We start from the raw sequence: 15,417 nt of genomic DNA on the forward strand, positions 1-15,417 counted from the left end.
TTGGTGTAACTGCCGAGGTCTGAACCGGCGACCTCCCACATCTGCGACAGATGCTCTAACCACTAGGCCACCGGAGCAGTCAATTTATCAAGAAGCTCTGGATATATGTCTTTGAAAAAGTAAGTAGCATCTTTTGGGCCTTTTATGAAATGATATGACACATGATGTTACAAAACCCCCACTAATCTTTTAATTTAACTCTTGCATTAGTTGCTGATGAGAATTCTTTCATAATATTAAAACGTGTCAAACTGTGGTTCTAATGGCATTATATAAAAGTCCACTGCAATTTCTAACAGTCAATAACATATGTATTGTCACCATATATTAATCTGTCTGCAACCTCATGGCACGGTAACCCACCTACCTGAAACCTGAAATTGTGGATTTAAGCATGTGCCTGAAATTCCCAGTGAGGAAAACTTATGGGGAATCTAGAAGGAGTTTTCAGTCTGGTAAAAGTGAAATGGGTCAGCCAGTCTTAAATGTCCATCACCACCCTACTTGTTGTCTCAGATCCTATGTATTACATTGTGATGAATCAGAATTATCTGAGCTCAGTCAATACATGCATTAGTGGAAATAAATATTGTGATAAAGATGTACACAACTGAATTTCTAAACCTCTAGTCAAAATGTTGCTAAATGAAGATGTGGGATGATGAAAATGAACTCATCTGAGGTCTAGTTAATATTAATCTTCATACCAAATTTGGATAAAATCAAATTATTCCTGACAACTGCAGACAACAATTGCTGATTGAAGGAAGGTCAGATGGACAGACAGATATATGAAACAAAGATAATTATCAAAGGACTTACATGATTGTGTCGAGCAGGACCCTAGATGATTCAACCTATGACATTATACGCAACTCCATTTTTATTTATCAACAAACACTTTATAATGAAGAAAACGAAAAGGTTCATCAAACTTTAAACTTACAGTAATACAGGGCTTTGAAAAATCCCATCTGACAGCAAGAGAATCTTGTGGGTCAATGCTGCACTTATCTACTAGATTTGGTGTGGCAAGAAAATCATCATGACTACTGGGAATAGGTTTACCAGAGTTTCTCCCACCTGAAAGAAAGTACATTAAATCTCCAATTACATGACAAATAAACAACCAACAGACACTTCAATGTAAACATCCACAAGCACAGTTTGATGGCTTCTTTAGATCTGGTGTAGGCACTGCAAGAATCATGATCATAAAATTAATGCAAACATATTTTAACTTGGGTATATGCTCAAACTTGACAGAATATAACCAGATTTTGAACAATTTTATATCAAGTAGATTAAAGATCCTAACATTCTTCTCTTATCAACAGGAACCATACCAAGCTGCAATTCTTTATATCACTCAGTGCCATAAGTATAGTCAAACCTATCATAACAGTCACCTTTATCCAGTGCCAGTGGTCACCTGTTCACAATGGATAAATTCCACCCTGGCAAATTTACCATATAAAAGTCTTGTATGTAAGAGTCACCTGTCTTATGTGGGCAGTGACCAGCTGTTTCCTAACCAAACAATGGTTTCTCCATGCCTTCAGTGGAGCATATCTGCTGTGACTTCTCAATCTATACAAACAGTAAATTTTACTTCATGCGGAAGGCATTGTTTAGGTAAAGGAATATCATGTGAATCGATGTGAAAACATGTTTTATCTCGCTTGTACTTGTGACTAAAGTTACACTGACATTAACTCAAAGTTGTCAATATGTCAAATTTAAAAACGAGGCAGTTTTTATCACTCAAGAAGAATAAAGAAGCAATTCATTGGCTGGATTATGGGAAAAGTAGTTATGCTATCAGAGCAGTAATGTGCCATGTCTTTGAAAAAGATTTACGTTACAGCCCTTTTCGTTACTGTCAGGGGTCATTTAATATTTAAAACTTGTTTGTAAAGTCTGACAAAGTTTTGGTTCATGGGTCCTAAAAGAATAGCCATATAAAACTTCTTTGGATTCTGTATATCAGGTTTGTAAAATATGCCAATCATCTTTTGATCACTGCAAGTTGAGCAACTGGCTTATCCAGGTATTTTTTTAAAAGTGTGAACAGCTGTTTTCAAAACCGAAACTTACAGAAGTTGGCAGACAAAGCAGTCTTCTATTTTACAGTCATAAAACCTGTAAGTCAGTAGTGAAATTATTGTTTTGTAATAGTGTACAAAACAAACTACGATCAGTGATTATTATATGTCAGTGATGATTTAATTAACAGGATTGATTAACATGAGTATGGTACAGTAAATCTAACATGGACTACAAATTTCAGAGAGAACAATATATATATTTTATAATTTTGATAAATAGTACACATAAAAAATATTGATAACATAATATTAATAATAATAATAATAATAATAATGGTATCTGGTGCATATTATTCATTCAATAATAAATTTTAATAGGTGAATCTGTGTACAAAGGTCACCTGTGTACAATAATCAATTTTTCCTTTTTCAATGAGTGACCATTGTTTGCAGGTTTGACTGTACCTTTCAAGCTTGAAAATTTTAGGGGTCACATCAAGCCCTAATATTTCAGTTGCCAGAGAATTCAAGAACAAAAGTCATTTGAGTGAGGAATTAATTGCCAAAGATAATAAAAGTTACATGTCCAGTTAAGGCAAATTAAAAAGTAATTACAAAAAAGCATAAGGATCATTTTTAATGGTACACAGATCAATTTGACAGAGGGGTCAACAGTCAACATCTGCTTAATTTTAGGCAAGCCACTGAAATTCACTAATCAAGGTTTTCTAAGCCATCTCTTGTACATACAGTGGAACCCCGCTATAACGCGATGATCGGGGTCCATAAAATCGGATCGCGTTAAAAGCGGGGTCGCGTTAATGCGGGGTTTCACAATATTTAACTTTTTTTCCGAGAACATATACGTGTATACATGTACAATGATCAAAAGTCGGCTTATCATCAGATGAATATTAACTGGAATGCATTAATTAAGATATATTCAAAATAATCGATGGCTAATATATGGCTAATATATTTATAGGTTATTACTGTGCATTAAAAACATTTACTAATTTTTATTTGTTTGAACGATAATACAGATTGACAGATTGACCGATAATACCAGACTATCGCTATATCATGAAAAGTGTATCAACACCGTATGCTACCGTGCCGTCGTGGCATGCAGTTCATCCATAATGGATGTAATTTAATTGAAAATCGTACAGATTTAAAATATTCAATAATTTTGTAATAGCCTGAATTCGTCGTGTAAAATATAGGATGAACAAAATATTGAAACCATTTACTTGCCGTCTGATATCGTACGGTCATTGCATGCAGCTATTCCTGGGTCTACATATGGTGTCTGTACAAATTTCATACCGCTAAAATTTTATCATATGCGACAACTGCAAGAATAATTAACAATCAACGCATGATTTCAGCGTGCAAATAACTTTTATTTCAGATTTTGTGAACATCAAAAGAAACGTGAAAACTGCTAAATTAATCGTTGCGCAAAGTGCAAAGTCAGTGTGGTTCCAAATTTAAATTTCATCATTTCTTGAAAAATATATCCAATGACGTTTGCTTCTTTGCCGCGAACTTACTCGCCTTAAATTTGGAATCATCTCCATTGATACGGCGATCAAATTTCTCTGCTTGGGCTTTCAGAATTGGGCCAGAAATTGGAACACCTTCTGAGCGAGCTTGTACAAACCATTGGTACAAAGCTGAATCTAGGACATTGTCATTAGCTAACTTAACCCTTTTACGCTGTAAACCAGTTTCCTCTTCAAGAATGTTGGGTAGACTACGGAGCTTTCCTTCATCTGTTTTCCACCCTCGCAAAGTGGACTCGCTGATTCCTAGATCTCTGGCAAGCTGAGTTTGTTGTTTGCCCTTCTTTAGTTGATCTAGGGCATACAGTTTCTCTTTAGCAGAAAACGACTTGCGTTTTTGAACTTGCTTTTCCATAACAGTAAAATATTTTTTTATATAAGCAAACAACGTACACAGATAAAGCTCGATAACTAAGTAACGAAGGCCTGCAATGGTTACGAATCACTTTTTATATAAAACAAAATTAAGCTGAACAGATGTACAATTTCATACCCTTTTAATTCACAGATAATAAAGTGGATATTATTTACTTTCAACTGTTTGTTGTTTGATCACACCGCCAAGCACAGCATACATGTTGGCGGCTTTCGTCCTTTGATGTTTATTAAATTGTGCGACTCTTGTATCAACCACAGCTTTGTCTGCTGCTTGGCTGTGATTGCAGTTAAATAAGAAGCCCATGTCGGCTATTGTTTGAGCAACGACTGTATACAGATTTCATGGAAGACAATCACAAAGACGATTTACTGGCTTTACTCATGGATCTGTAATAAGTAACACTTCCGATAATGTTTACTTCGGCTTAACAATTCAAAAACCTAATTAAACCAGTTTTCTCTTCTAGAGTAGAATACGGAGCTTCACCACAACCTGTTCAAATTGATAAATTTCAGAAGCCAAGCATTGTACACACTATTTCTCGTATGTTATATATATCATATTATTTTAGAATTATACAGGATCACTTCTCCAAAATCACTTAAAGAACCTGGATAAATTGTTAAGTTCCGATCGTTTATTATTAAAAGTCATACGCGAATTCTTCCACCAAATTATAATAAACGTTTTACACACTATTTCTCGTACATTAAACAAATATTTTCACGGTCCGATAAAAATACACGTAAATGAATTTCAAATTTCAGGAACCATGCCACGATCATATTATTTTAAAAGTCAAAACTAATCTCATGCCCAAAATGAAGTTAATTTCTTGTTTTGTTTTTTTTTACTTTTCTCCAAATTTTTTTTCTCCATGTGTGAATGAATACACGAAATTTCGGGAGCCATGCTACGACCGCGTTATATCCGAATTCGCGTTATGGCGGGGCGCGTTATAGCGGGGTTCCACTGTAATGCCTGCCTTCTGATTCACTGATAAGGGACCTTTACCTTAGATTTTCTCTGGTAACAGTCTGTATTAAAAAAGCCTTAGCCTGAGATCTGCATTAATGGCAGTTTAATTGACAGTAATTTTACTGCAGACTGTAATTATTTGCATTTCTTTTTTTGTTCACATCTTTTAGGATGTGTAACATAAGCTGAGGGTAACTGCACAGGTCATGTATTGGACTGATTACTGATCTTCTCCATGTCAATAACATTGTTTGAAAAGCTGCAGGCCAGGCTTGTCACTTGATGTAGGTACTGGTAGTCTCACACCATCAAAGAGGATTATACTTTGAACTAAACCCATGTACTAACTGATTTTAGTGCAAAATGAAGTTTATGCACAACATAATAGTACTGAAGCATATGAAAAAATGATTTAATACTGGCATTGTAAGAAATATAGGATACATGAGTAAATGCATTTATTCTCTTCTCTCCCTCACTCTATCTCTTTCTCTCTCAAAAATGCCATTTTTTCATTAATACTAATTTTCTATAACATCAACTCATAACTAAAATAATATCAACACTTAATTAAAACATTTAAACAATATTTGGCTCTCTCTGTGGGGGCTACTTATGGGCTAGAATCTGAATGTAAAGACTAATTCCCAATTGGTGCTAGGCGTATCCCAGCATTACAGTGCATACTGGGATGATCCCAGCTTAAGTAGAATTGGCGCTTGGCTGATCCCAGCTCAAGTAAAATCTGCACTAGGCTGATCCCAGAATTTGAGTATATTCTGGGCTGATCCAATCTTCAAGCAAATCTACGCTAGGCTGATCCCAGCGTGACTGTGTATTCTGGGCTGATCCCAACTCCAGTAAAATCTGTGCTAGGCTGATCCCAGCATTCAAGTGTACTCTGGGCTGATCCCAGCTTAAGTAAACTATGTGCTAGGCTGATCCCAACATGCTAATGTATTATGGGCTGATCCCATCTTAACTAAATCTATGCTAGGCTGATAGTTTATGAGTGTATGATTGGGGAAAAAATGCTAGGCTGATCCCAGCTCAGTATGAAAGACTGATTCCCAATCAGTGCTAGGCTGAGCCCAGCATTACAGTATATTCTGGGCTGAGGGCTGACGCCAGCTCAACTAGAATTGGTGCAATGCTGATCCCAGCTCAATGTGAAAGACTGATTCCCAATCGGTACTAGGCTGATCCCAGCATTCTGGATTGAGGGCTGAAGCCAGCTCAACTAGAATTGGCGTTAGGCTGATCCTAGCTCAATGTGAAAGACTAATTCCTAATCGTTGCTAGGCTGATCCCAGCATTACAGTGTATTCTGGGTTGAGGGCTGAAGCCAGCTCAACTAGAATTGGTGTTAGGCTGATCCTAGCTCAATTTGAAAAACTAAAATAACTCGAGATCATCAAGTTGTGCATAAACTAAAATTTAATAAATTATCATTATATACTTGTAGTTAGAAGAGTGCTGATGTCTGCAGTTCCTGCATTATGATTCCTAATTCACATTACCAGACAGCTGATATTTTTCAGTTCCAAAAGCCATAGTTTTTTGTTGCAAAATGCAATCATTTTACTTGCAACCTGAGTACTGCCACATACTTAATATGCTTACTATAGTTGTCATTATTTTTCCCTTTCTTGGATGGGGAAATATTTATCTAATGAAAGCATTATTCAACACTTTTTTAGGCAGACTGACACTGATTATGAATTGAAAATCAACATCACAAATGATTTAGTTCTTGTGAAGACTGCAAACATGATGATATTTCAAATGTTTTATCTCTAAAGTGCAAAAGAGTATTATTATTATTATTTTTGTGTGTGTAATCATTTTCATTTACCACTATTTCTGTTGTCAGCTGTGACCTCTGGGGTTCTTCTCTCACACCTAACTTTTCTGCGGATGAAAACTTCTGTCACAGATATGGATGGGGAGGAATTACTGCTACTATCATCTGACTGGAAGATAGCATTATTTTGTGCAAAGACTGTGCCAAAAAGCAGATTAACAACTTGCAAATTTCTTGGCTACACTGAACAACTGACTTCTACTGGTATTACTTCTTTTAGATAGTCAAGTAAAAATAAACAGTATCGAGAAAACCTATTAACACAAGATATTATAATCTGTATTTTTATTTTTAATAATAATAATAATAATAATAATAAAAACAACAAAACTTTATGAACAATATTATTATTATGACTGTTATTATTATTATTAATATTAACTTTATTTCAAGATAGAGCTCAACTGGTTGATATAAACCAATTTTACAAAGCAAAGCATATTATGCACATTTTTTACAAGTGTCTTCAAGGTAAGAAAAAAATATCTATCTTATACAAAATATTTACAGATCTTTTTTTTAAATACAGTTCTGATTTCAGCGTAGTTGCACAAAGATTGTTGTCCGACAAGATTCTTAATTCATATGCATCTATTTTTTTCTCCACAAATTATAAGCAGTCCAAAGATAATAATGAAATGGAACTTGCTTATTATTAAAGCTTTTGTGCACCATAAACTTCCTTGTTGTGTAGTTACAAAATGACAAGCAATTATTTCATTAATAAGAAATAAATTTTAGTATATTGCTTTAGTTTAAAACTGACTACAAAAATTTATTTTATATGGGTTTCTGATGTAACCAGCAATATTTCCTCATTTCCACTGGAGTTAATTATACAAGTGTGGTTATGTTACTGTACATCTTGTATAATATACTGTAAATACTCATAATATTAAAATATTGCCACAGCATCATCCCGATCTTACATTAGATGGGGATCCAGGTGTCCTTTTCAACATTTCCGTCCTGAAAAAAATTATAAAAGTTGAGGAAAACTGTAAAATGGTCAAAAGAATAAGGTGTACATAATAGTGAACAGTAGGACAATTCAAGGTTCAACCAAGAGATTATCATTTAGAATAGTGGTTCCCAACCCCTGGGCTGTGATCAAAATCAGAGACTCAAGGACGTTCTGAAGGGTCATCAGAATTTTTTGAGGGTGCCAAAACTTATCAAAATGTTGAAATGGGGTCATGAAGCTAAACATATTTATATGTTTTTTAGGGTTGTGGTCCAAAAAATGTTGAGAACCACTAATTTAGAATAAGTTTTGTGTATTTACCTGACCTTGGCTTAGCTTTTAAGATGCTCATAAATATGCATGCAGCAATTCATAACTAAAGAGAAAGCTTAATGATATAAATATTAAATGCAATGGAAATGCTGATGCTAATTCTGATACAATTTACCCTTTTACAATCTTTAATTTATGCATCCTTGATCTTGTCTTCTGTACCTGAAGTGCAAGAATGAGGCTTGAGGTGTAAAGGCAATGCAACACAAAGAACATAGCAATAGAATTCATGGCACTCATCTCTTTTAGTGCATTAAATTTGAAATGATCATGAATATTATTTTTCTTTCTTTGAAATATAAATTCATTTGTAGACAAACTTTTTTTTTATGTGTACCAAAAGTTTTGCCACCATCACTGGCAAGTTACTGCATTATACATGATTTATTTATTTCTCTGAGATTTCATTTAAATTAAAAATATGCAGTTAGTATAGACTCAGTAAGTTTACCTTATTTAATTATATACATATGATAACATCGTATGATCTCAGTCAAGGGCTGGGTCCATCCATACCCATGTCCGCACAAATTATACTTAGTCATAAAGATGGGTGATTGCTCTTTATTACTTGTGTTTTTGTGAGGTAATAACTTCTCCTTTCAAACAGTTGATGTATATTCTTCCTTAAAGAACTGACTGAGAATCTGTTTCTTGCAGCAAACGCCTATGACATTTTTTCTTAAAAGATTATTCACATGTCATTGCTATTAATAAGTCAAAGACCAGATCAAAGTTACAATGGGAAAATAAATATATGATACTTATCTGATGCAATTATTAACCTTGAATGGTCACTACAGACAATTAAGTTTGAGTTTCAACTACCTTGAGCAATTGTTCTGATAATGCATGTCACATCTTCTACAACTGATAGTCTCATGGATGAAATCAAGATCATAACACCTAGCTATCATAATGTATGTATAATGAGACCTACCCAACCCAAAAAATTTATTTTCATTTTGTATTCAATTTTAAAGGTTTTCTCTCAAACAAGGACCATTAATGTCCCAATAATGGAGTTAAGTAGACTGACTGGCTATAATAGTCCACCAGTGTCTTTAGTACCTACACACCACAAGTCTCACTTTTAATCAGTGTGGTAATGTAATAATATGTATTACTTTCATTGCTGGTGACTGTGAAAAGATGTCTATTGTTTCATTATGAGTTGCTTAACATAGTTGTAACATAATAAGTCTTAAATGCAAAAAAGAAAAACCCCACTCTAACTGTGACTGAAAAATAAATATCACAACCACAATTACTACTACCATTATTGCTCCTACCAATACTACGGGAAACAAAAATATGCTCAGTACCACCTCGTAAACAATATGTAACACTGCAGAAACCATAACATCTAATAATTTATCTATGACTTTGACCTGTGGCCCCAAATGCAATATAAAGTTATCTACAGAAAGTCTGCATTCTAAGTTATGCATTCATCAATCAACCACACATAAAGTTACAATATGAAAAACAAGAATATATTATAGCAATTATGCAGTCTTTTCCCCTACCCCTTTGCCCAAAAACCTAGTCTTCATATGAAGTTGTTCACTTTTGATATGGCAATCCATTTAAATAGTAATTTCTGGTAACTAAAGCTTTGATGCAAATACATACAGAGGGTTGTGGGGTCATCCATTAATTATGTCAACAAAATAGGAGGGGGAGGGGGTTTGAAGAAGTTTGACAATTGTTGACATGGGGGAGGTGGGAATTCAAGATAAATTGACGTCAACAATGTTATTTTTTACAATAAATTTAATAAATAAAAAAATAGGAAATTAGTCAGTGCGTTGGTATGGCACACACTCGCTCGCCCGTCAACAACCCACCAGTTTAATCCTAAACCGGTTGAGCTCTTGCCAAGAAAGTCATAGTCTTGCATCATCATATTTTGTTTTTATTCAATGTAGATTGTAGACTGTAGACAGATTTTTAAGGGAGGCTGTAACTAAATTCAAAGACTGCACTGAGCCATAGACATCTAAATAGTATAGCTATCCATGGACTTCTATTAAATAGCATCTATGTTATATGTATAGATTTGTAGAGGGGGAAAAATTTTATTGGGGGGTCACTGAAAGTTTGACAGTTGTTGACAAGGGGGGGATGGGGGGTAAAAAATTGCCTAAAAATTGTTGACATAATTAATGGATGTCCCCTGTCAAGATTTTGCTACATTCATGTTCCTGAACCTTATCACTTTGGGAGTAAAAATGAAATGAAGAACTCAGCTATGGATAAGCTGACATGGAAAATTCGATGTCCATGAATTTAAAAACTCTCAGGAAATGTCAACTGCTGTGCAATTTTATATAGATAAAGACCAGATATGGTTGAAATTCTACATGAAATGAACACCATATAACTCACATATCCTTCCATTACATGCTTAATGCTTGAAGCATAAAGAAAATAACTATTTAATATTCTTTTGGCACCACAACTTTTGTCTTTGACCAACTTATATATGGTCGCTTACAAAAACTGTGTGACCCCGGTATAACACGGTAGTTGGGAGCCATGAAACCCGACAGCATTATAAACCGAACTGTGTTATAAGCAACCAGGTCAGTTAGCTGAAGAAAATATACCCCAAAAAACTGGGGGTGGGGGGTGTAGGTAATAAATGCGGGCGGTAAAATACGTGCTTTATCAGCACAGCTACCTTCTTAAATTGATGGATATTAAATGAGAAATACACCTGTAGTGAAAACCCAGAAGACATATATAATAGTTTACTTTATTTAGAGAACCACGAACTGGTACATATATGTGAATCGTGTTTATATATAAATGTCTAATGTATAGCATCAATAGAGTATCAACACCGTGTACTCACCTGCAAACCTCATCATATACATTGAATCCACAATACAAGTGCAACCATCGAAAATATGCACACAGTGTTAAAATATTCAATAATTTAGTAACAGGTCATATTGGTCTGAATTCAGTGGAAAAAAATGGCACAATCACGTAACGAATGACGAAGCACATTTACGTTTCAGTATGTTCCAAGTCGGTAAAAGTTAGTGTGCATTTGAAGCCACCATTGGTAGCGTTCGTAAGCATACACTTTTTCCCTACAAAAAGGAAACTTTCACAACACAGTTAACATGTTCCAGTCACGTCGGAAAATGCAAAAATCTATCAGATTCCATCACTTTTATTTAAGTTTGGTATTGACTTCCTTTGAAAAAAAGTTCTTTATTGTTATTGAAAGATTGTAGTTGGCTTTCTTTGATGAAGGGTGCATGGGCTATTGAAGTCACCGCTAAAGGACAGCTTTGGAGAACCAAACAAATGCCCATTTCTTATTGTGGCAGCAACATCAAATAATTGTATTGCATGATTGAGACTGGTATGTTTTCCATTTGCAGAGTATATTTTCATAACAATCGGTGCTTCAAAGGTAATCCGTTTCCTTTGTAATTTCAGCAAACTACAGTATCTGGGTACATTTTTAAAAAGGAAATGGCTGTCGTTTGGACTATCCTAGTTACTGTCCCTCCATGCCTACTGAATAAACCAATAAGTAAGATGTATATTTTTTATTTTTGTTTTTTACATTTGTGGTAGCAGTGTGATGCTACCTTCCACGCATATGTCTGAAAATTAACAAAGGGCCAACGGATGATAGAGACGCAGGTGTTTTGATGACGGGGATTACTACAGAAAATGTGAGTGTTCTGAAGGATTTAATTCTGAGTGAAAAGAAGAGGAATTTTACTTACCATCCACATAGAAAAATATCAGTCTTTGTAAATATATTAATTAGTAGCGAGCGGCCAAAAATCCAATGAAAGATAGATTACCAGAAAATGCCTCGTCTGGTTGATCTCCATTACCAGAAATGTCAACAACAAAAATGCAGATATTTCACAACAGACAGAACTCATGCTAGATGTCACGATAAGTGGATTATGATATAACAGTGCACTGTTTAGATGGTTTGTCAATATGGACAAAGAATTTGTTTATGCAACAATAGATAAATTTCAGTACATACTACATCCAGTTTGTGGCTTCCTTTCATGGGGCCTCTGAATTTCTGCACTCCAAACCAATTGTTATATAAATGAAAGTTTAAACAGCCAACAATGTCGCCAATATAAAAAAAAATTGCCACATGGTATATTTTGCAGCCATTAAAGAAAAACAATCAAAGTTTGCAACATTGGTGAAGACCTACGCGATCCCAGAATAAACTTTGTATGCGTTATTTTTCGTACTTTTAAGAAGGAAAAAATACTTTTTCGTGTACGAGAAAAGTACATATAAAATTTCAGGAGCCAAGCCATGAGCATCTTGTATTATTCATAGATGATCTCTTCCCCAAAATGATAATAAACTTTTTACGTTTTTTTTTCCGTACATTTTAAGAAAGATTTTTTGTGTGCACAAGAAAAATACATGTATATGAAATTTCGGGAGCCACACCATGACCGTGTTATATCCGAATTTGTGTTATAACGGAACGCACTATAGCGGGGTCACACTGTAACAGTAAGATCATGGATTTAAGATGGGATAATATTTTTACCACCATAATTATCTCAAGATCAGGGTTCCTGCACCAAAATGATTTTTCTTTTCTAGGAGTTTTCCAGGAGATTTCAAAAAGAAAATGACAAATTTCAGGAGTCATTGTTAAAGTCTGATACTTTGATTAAAGACACAATACTGCGGCTGAAGGCATGTGAGCAAAAATCTCTTGGTTATCAGACTCAATCATGATTACTGATGTAATATGATGATTGTTGCAAAATTGTTCACTGCAAAGTTACAGTGGAAAAATAATGTATTTTGTCTAAGAAACGTTTTTTGTTTAGCTTTTTAATATCAAATTCCAGGACATTTTATACAAAAAGTAATTTTCAAGGAGGTTTCCTGGATATTTTTGTTGAATTCAAATTCCAGTTGAATTCTAGGACCTCCAAAAAAATCAGGAGGGTGCAGGAACCCTGCAAGCTGTTAGGCAGTTGATTTGCTATAGCATACAACAAAACCCATATGTAAATCATAAAATGTTCATTCCTGCTCACTGTTAATACCTGGCAACATCACTACTCTTGCTGTATGACTTTACTTCAAGTCTGCTGGCAGGTTTTTTAACTGGTCCTCGAAAGGTATCATCTTTAAAATCATAAATATCTGCTGATGAAATGTTGGAAGAGAGTTGTGTTTGTGAAGCTGGCCTCTCTTCTCTGACAAATTTGTGTTTTTCTGATCTTCTCTTTGGTTTCACTTGCTTCTTTCTCATCTTTGAAGGCTGCATCATAGATCCAGATGATGATTTTCTTTTAGTGTCCTGAATTGTTTGCTTTGCAGAATGGCTCTTGTTAACAGGTATAGAGCTGGAAGCAATGCTCTGAGTTTTATCTCTAAGTAACATTCTAGATGAGTTGTCTTCAGATGCAGAGAGAGATGTTTTTGGAATCATATTACTGGTTTGTACAGCATTTACTCTGGATACTTCTCTTCTCCTAGTATTGACATCTGTTTCTAATTCTACTATCTCCTTGTTAATCCTTTGTGGTAGTACAGTGGCAACAGGGGATGGGTTAGTTTTCCCAAACAATGCCACACTATTCCATGCCTTGCCCTCCTTTGGCCTTGGAGACAAGAGAACAGAGCTTCTTGGAAACACTGAAATGGGTTTACTTTGTGTAGGTTGATTTCCAGAGAAATATGATTCCTGAATGACATCAATTGACCTACTACAGTCAGCAGTGAGATACTCTTTATCAACTGTATTTTGTAGTGGATAAGTTTGGATGCTGAGAGACTCTGCTCTTTGCTTTTGATCCTCAAGTTCCTTTTTATATCTATGAATTTCCATCTTCTCTTCTGCATGCTTAGTAAGAACTTCATTGCATATCTCTTGGTACCTCTGTAGCAGATGCCCTGTCTGTTCCTGTTCTTGGGATCTCAGGTAGCTTTTAAGATCAGTATTCTGATTCCTGTAACACTCTTTTAAAACAGTTTGCTGTTTGAGTAACAGATCTTGTATCTTCTCTACCGAGAGCTGTGCACCTCTTTCAATGCCTTGGTACATGAGCATCTCCAAATCTCGACTCTGTTTTTGATGCATCAGCTGCAGCTGATTCCTGTAGAAGTTCTCCACTTCATGTTTCTGCTCGTCAAAGTGGTCTCTCAGCTGCATAAACTCATCCAAAATTCTGTTGAGGAGGGAAAAACAAACCTACTCATAATTAGAATACAAGAGTGTATAAAATAAAATGAACTAGTTAGCCCAGTGAAATAATTTGTTTCTACCATCTTAATCAATAAATATAATTTTATGGGTGAATTTAGTCAGGATCAATTGGTTTGTAAACAGTGGTTATTTTAATTTACTTCACATTTATAATTTTCCCTCAAAACAGCTGTGATTATAACCTTGTCAATTATAAATGAGATAATGATTTTCAGGGTTTGGGTGAACACTTTTTTCTTCAAAAAGTTATTACGCATTTGTACAGATTATTGCAGAAATCACTTACTAACATAACAGAGTAAATGAAAGATATTTATTATTAAAAACAGCATTTAACATCAGTAGGTTGTCACTAATTAGACCCAAACTGCCTTCAGGAATAATCCTGAAAACAGAAGAGGAAGGCGGCCTATCAATTGTATTGTCATTTCTTTTTAATGGGGAGCCAATTTTCATGGATTTGATGGCTATTACTAACCACAAATGAAAACAAATGCAAAATGATACACCTGTGATGAAAATGGGACACTCTTTCCATCAAAGGGCATATCCAAAAATTTAATAAGAACAAGAGGTCCAAGTGGGACTGAGATCACTAATCTGACTGAAATAATCCTCATAACCAAATGCAAGATCAGGCAGCCAAGAAATAAAAGTTAAACAGGCTCATTCAAAATCTGTTAATAATCTTTTGATGAGTTATTAAAACATTTCTTTGAAATTAAATTTTATTCGGTACAGGATAACCTGTTATGAGAGACTGCCCCTTCTGCCAACAAGAAGCGGTCTCTCAAGACAGGTGGTCTCTCATAGCAGGTTTGTACAAAAAGACCAGTTTCCAAGGTCCAGTTTCAGAACAATTTAAAGAAAAATAACCGGAATCACTGTACATATATTCTATTCTTTATTAGTAGTTCTTGCAAAAATACTGCATGCATTCATCTAATAAAAAAATTATATGGCAACAGAGATAGACCTCTATCATTATATATGAAATCACATTTACATTTGAAGATCACATATTTTAGGATATGAAATCATT

General features: G+C 34.8%; 1 protein-coding gene across 4 annotated transcripts in view; it reads right to left on the reverse strand.

Moving 5' to 3' along the window:
- LOC149796181 (uncharacterized) overlaps positions 1 to 15,417 on the reverse strand; it is a 92,191-nt gene that overhangs the window by 23,257 nt on the left and 53,517 nt on the right. For 3 of the 4 annotated variants that reach the window (XR_016422499.1, XM_089966127.1, XM_089966128.1), the window contains 4 exons: positions 13,210 to 14,337; positions 7,767 to 7,806; positions 6,829 to 6,946; positions 947 to 1,083 (listed from right to left, as the gene is read on the reverse strand). Coding sequence is in view for 2 of the 4 variants with exons in the window: in XM_089966127.1 (XP_089822253.1) it covers positions 947 to 1,083; positions 6,829 to 6,946; positions 7,767 to 7,806; positions 13,210 to 14,337 (1,423 nt within the window). In the remaining 2 variants the exon portion in view is untranslated. Of the gene's footprint in view, positions 1 to 946; positions 1,084 to 1,499; positions 1,591 to 6,828; positions 6,947 to 7,766; positions 7,807 to 13,209; positions 14,338 to 15,417 lie in introns of those variants that run through there. The other variant, XR_016422500.1, reaches the window with a different exon arrangement.

The sequence above is a fragment of the Sinohyriopsis cumingii genome, chromosome 7 (assembly GCF_028554795.1).
Source record: "Sinohyriopsis cumingii isolate HCF-2022 chromosome 7, ASM2855479v2, whole genome shotgun sequence".
NCBI classification, from domain to species: domain Eukaryota; kingdom Metazoa; phylum Mollusca; class Bivalvia; order Unionida; family Unionidae; genus Sinohyriopsis; species Sinohyriopsis cumingii.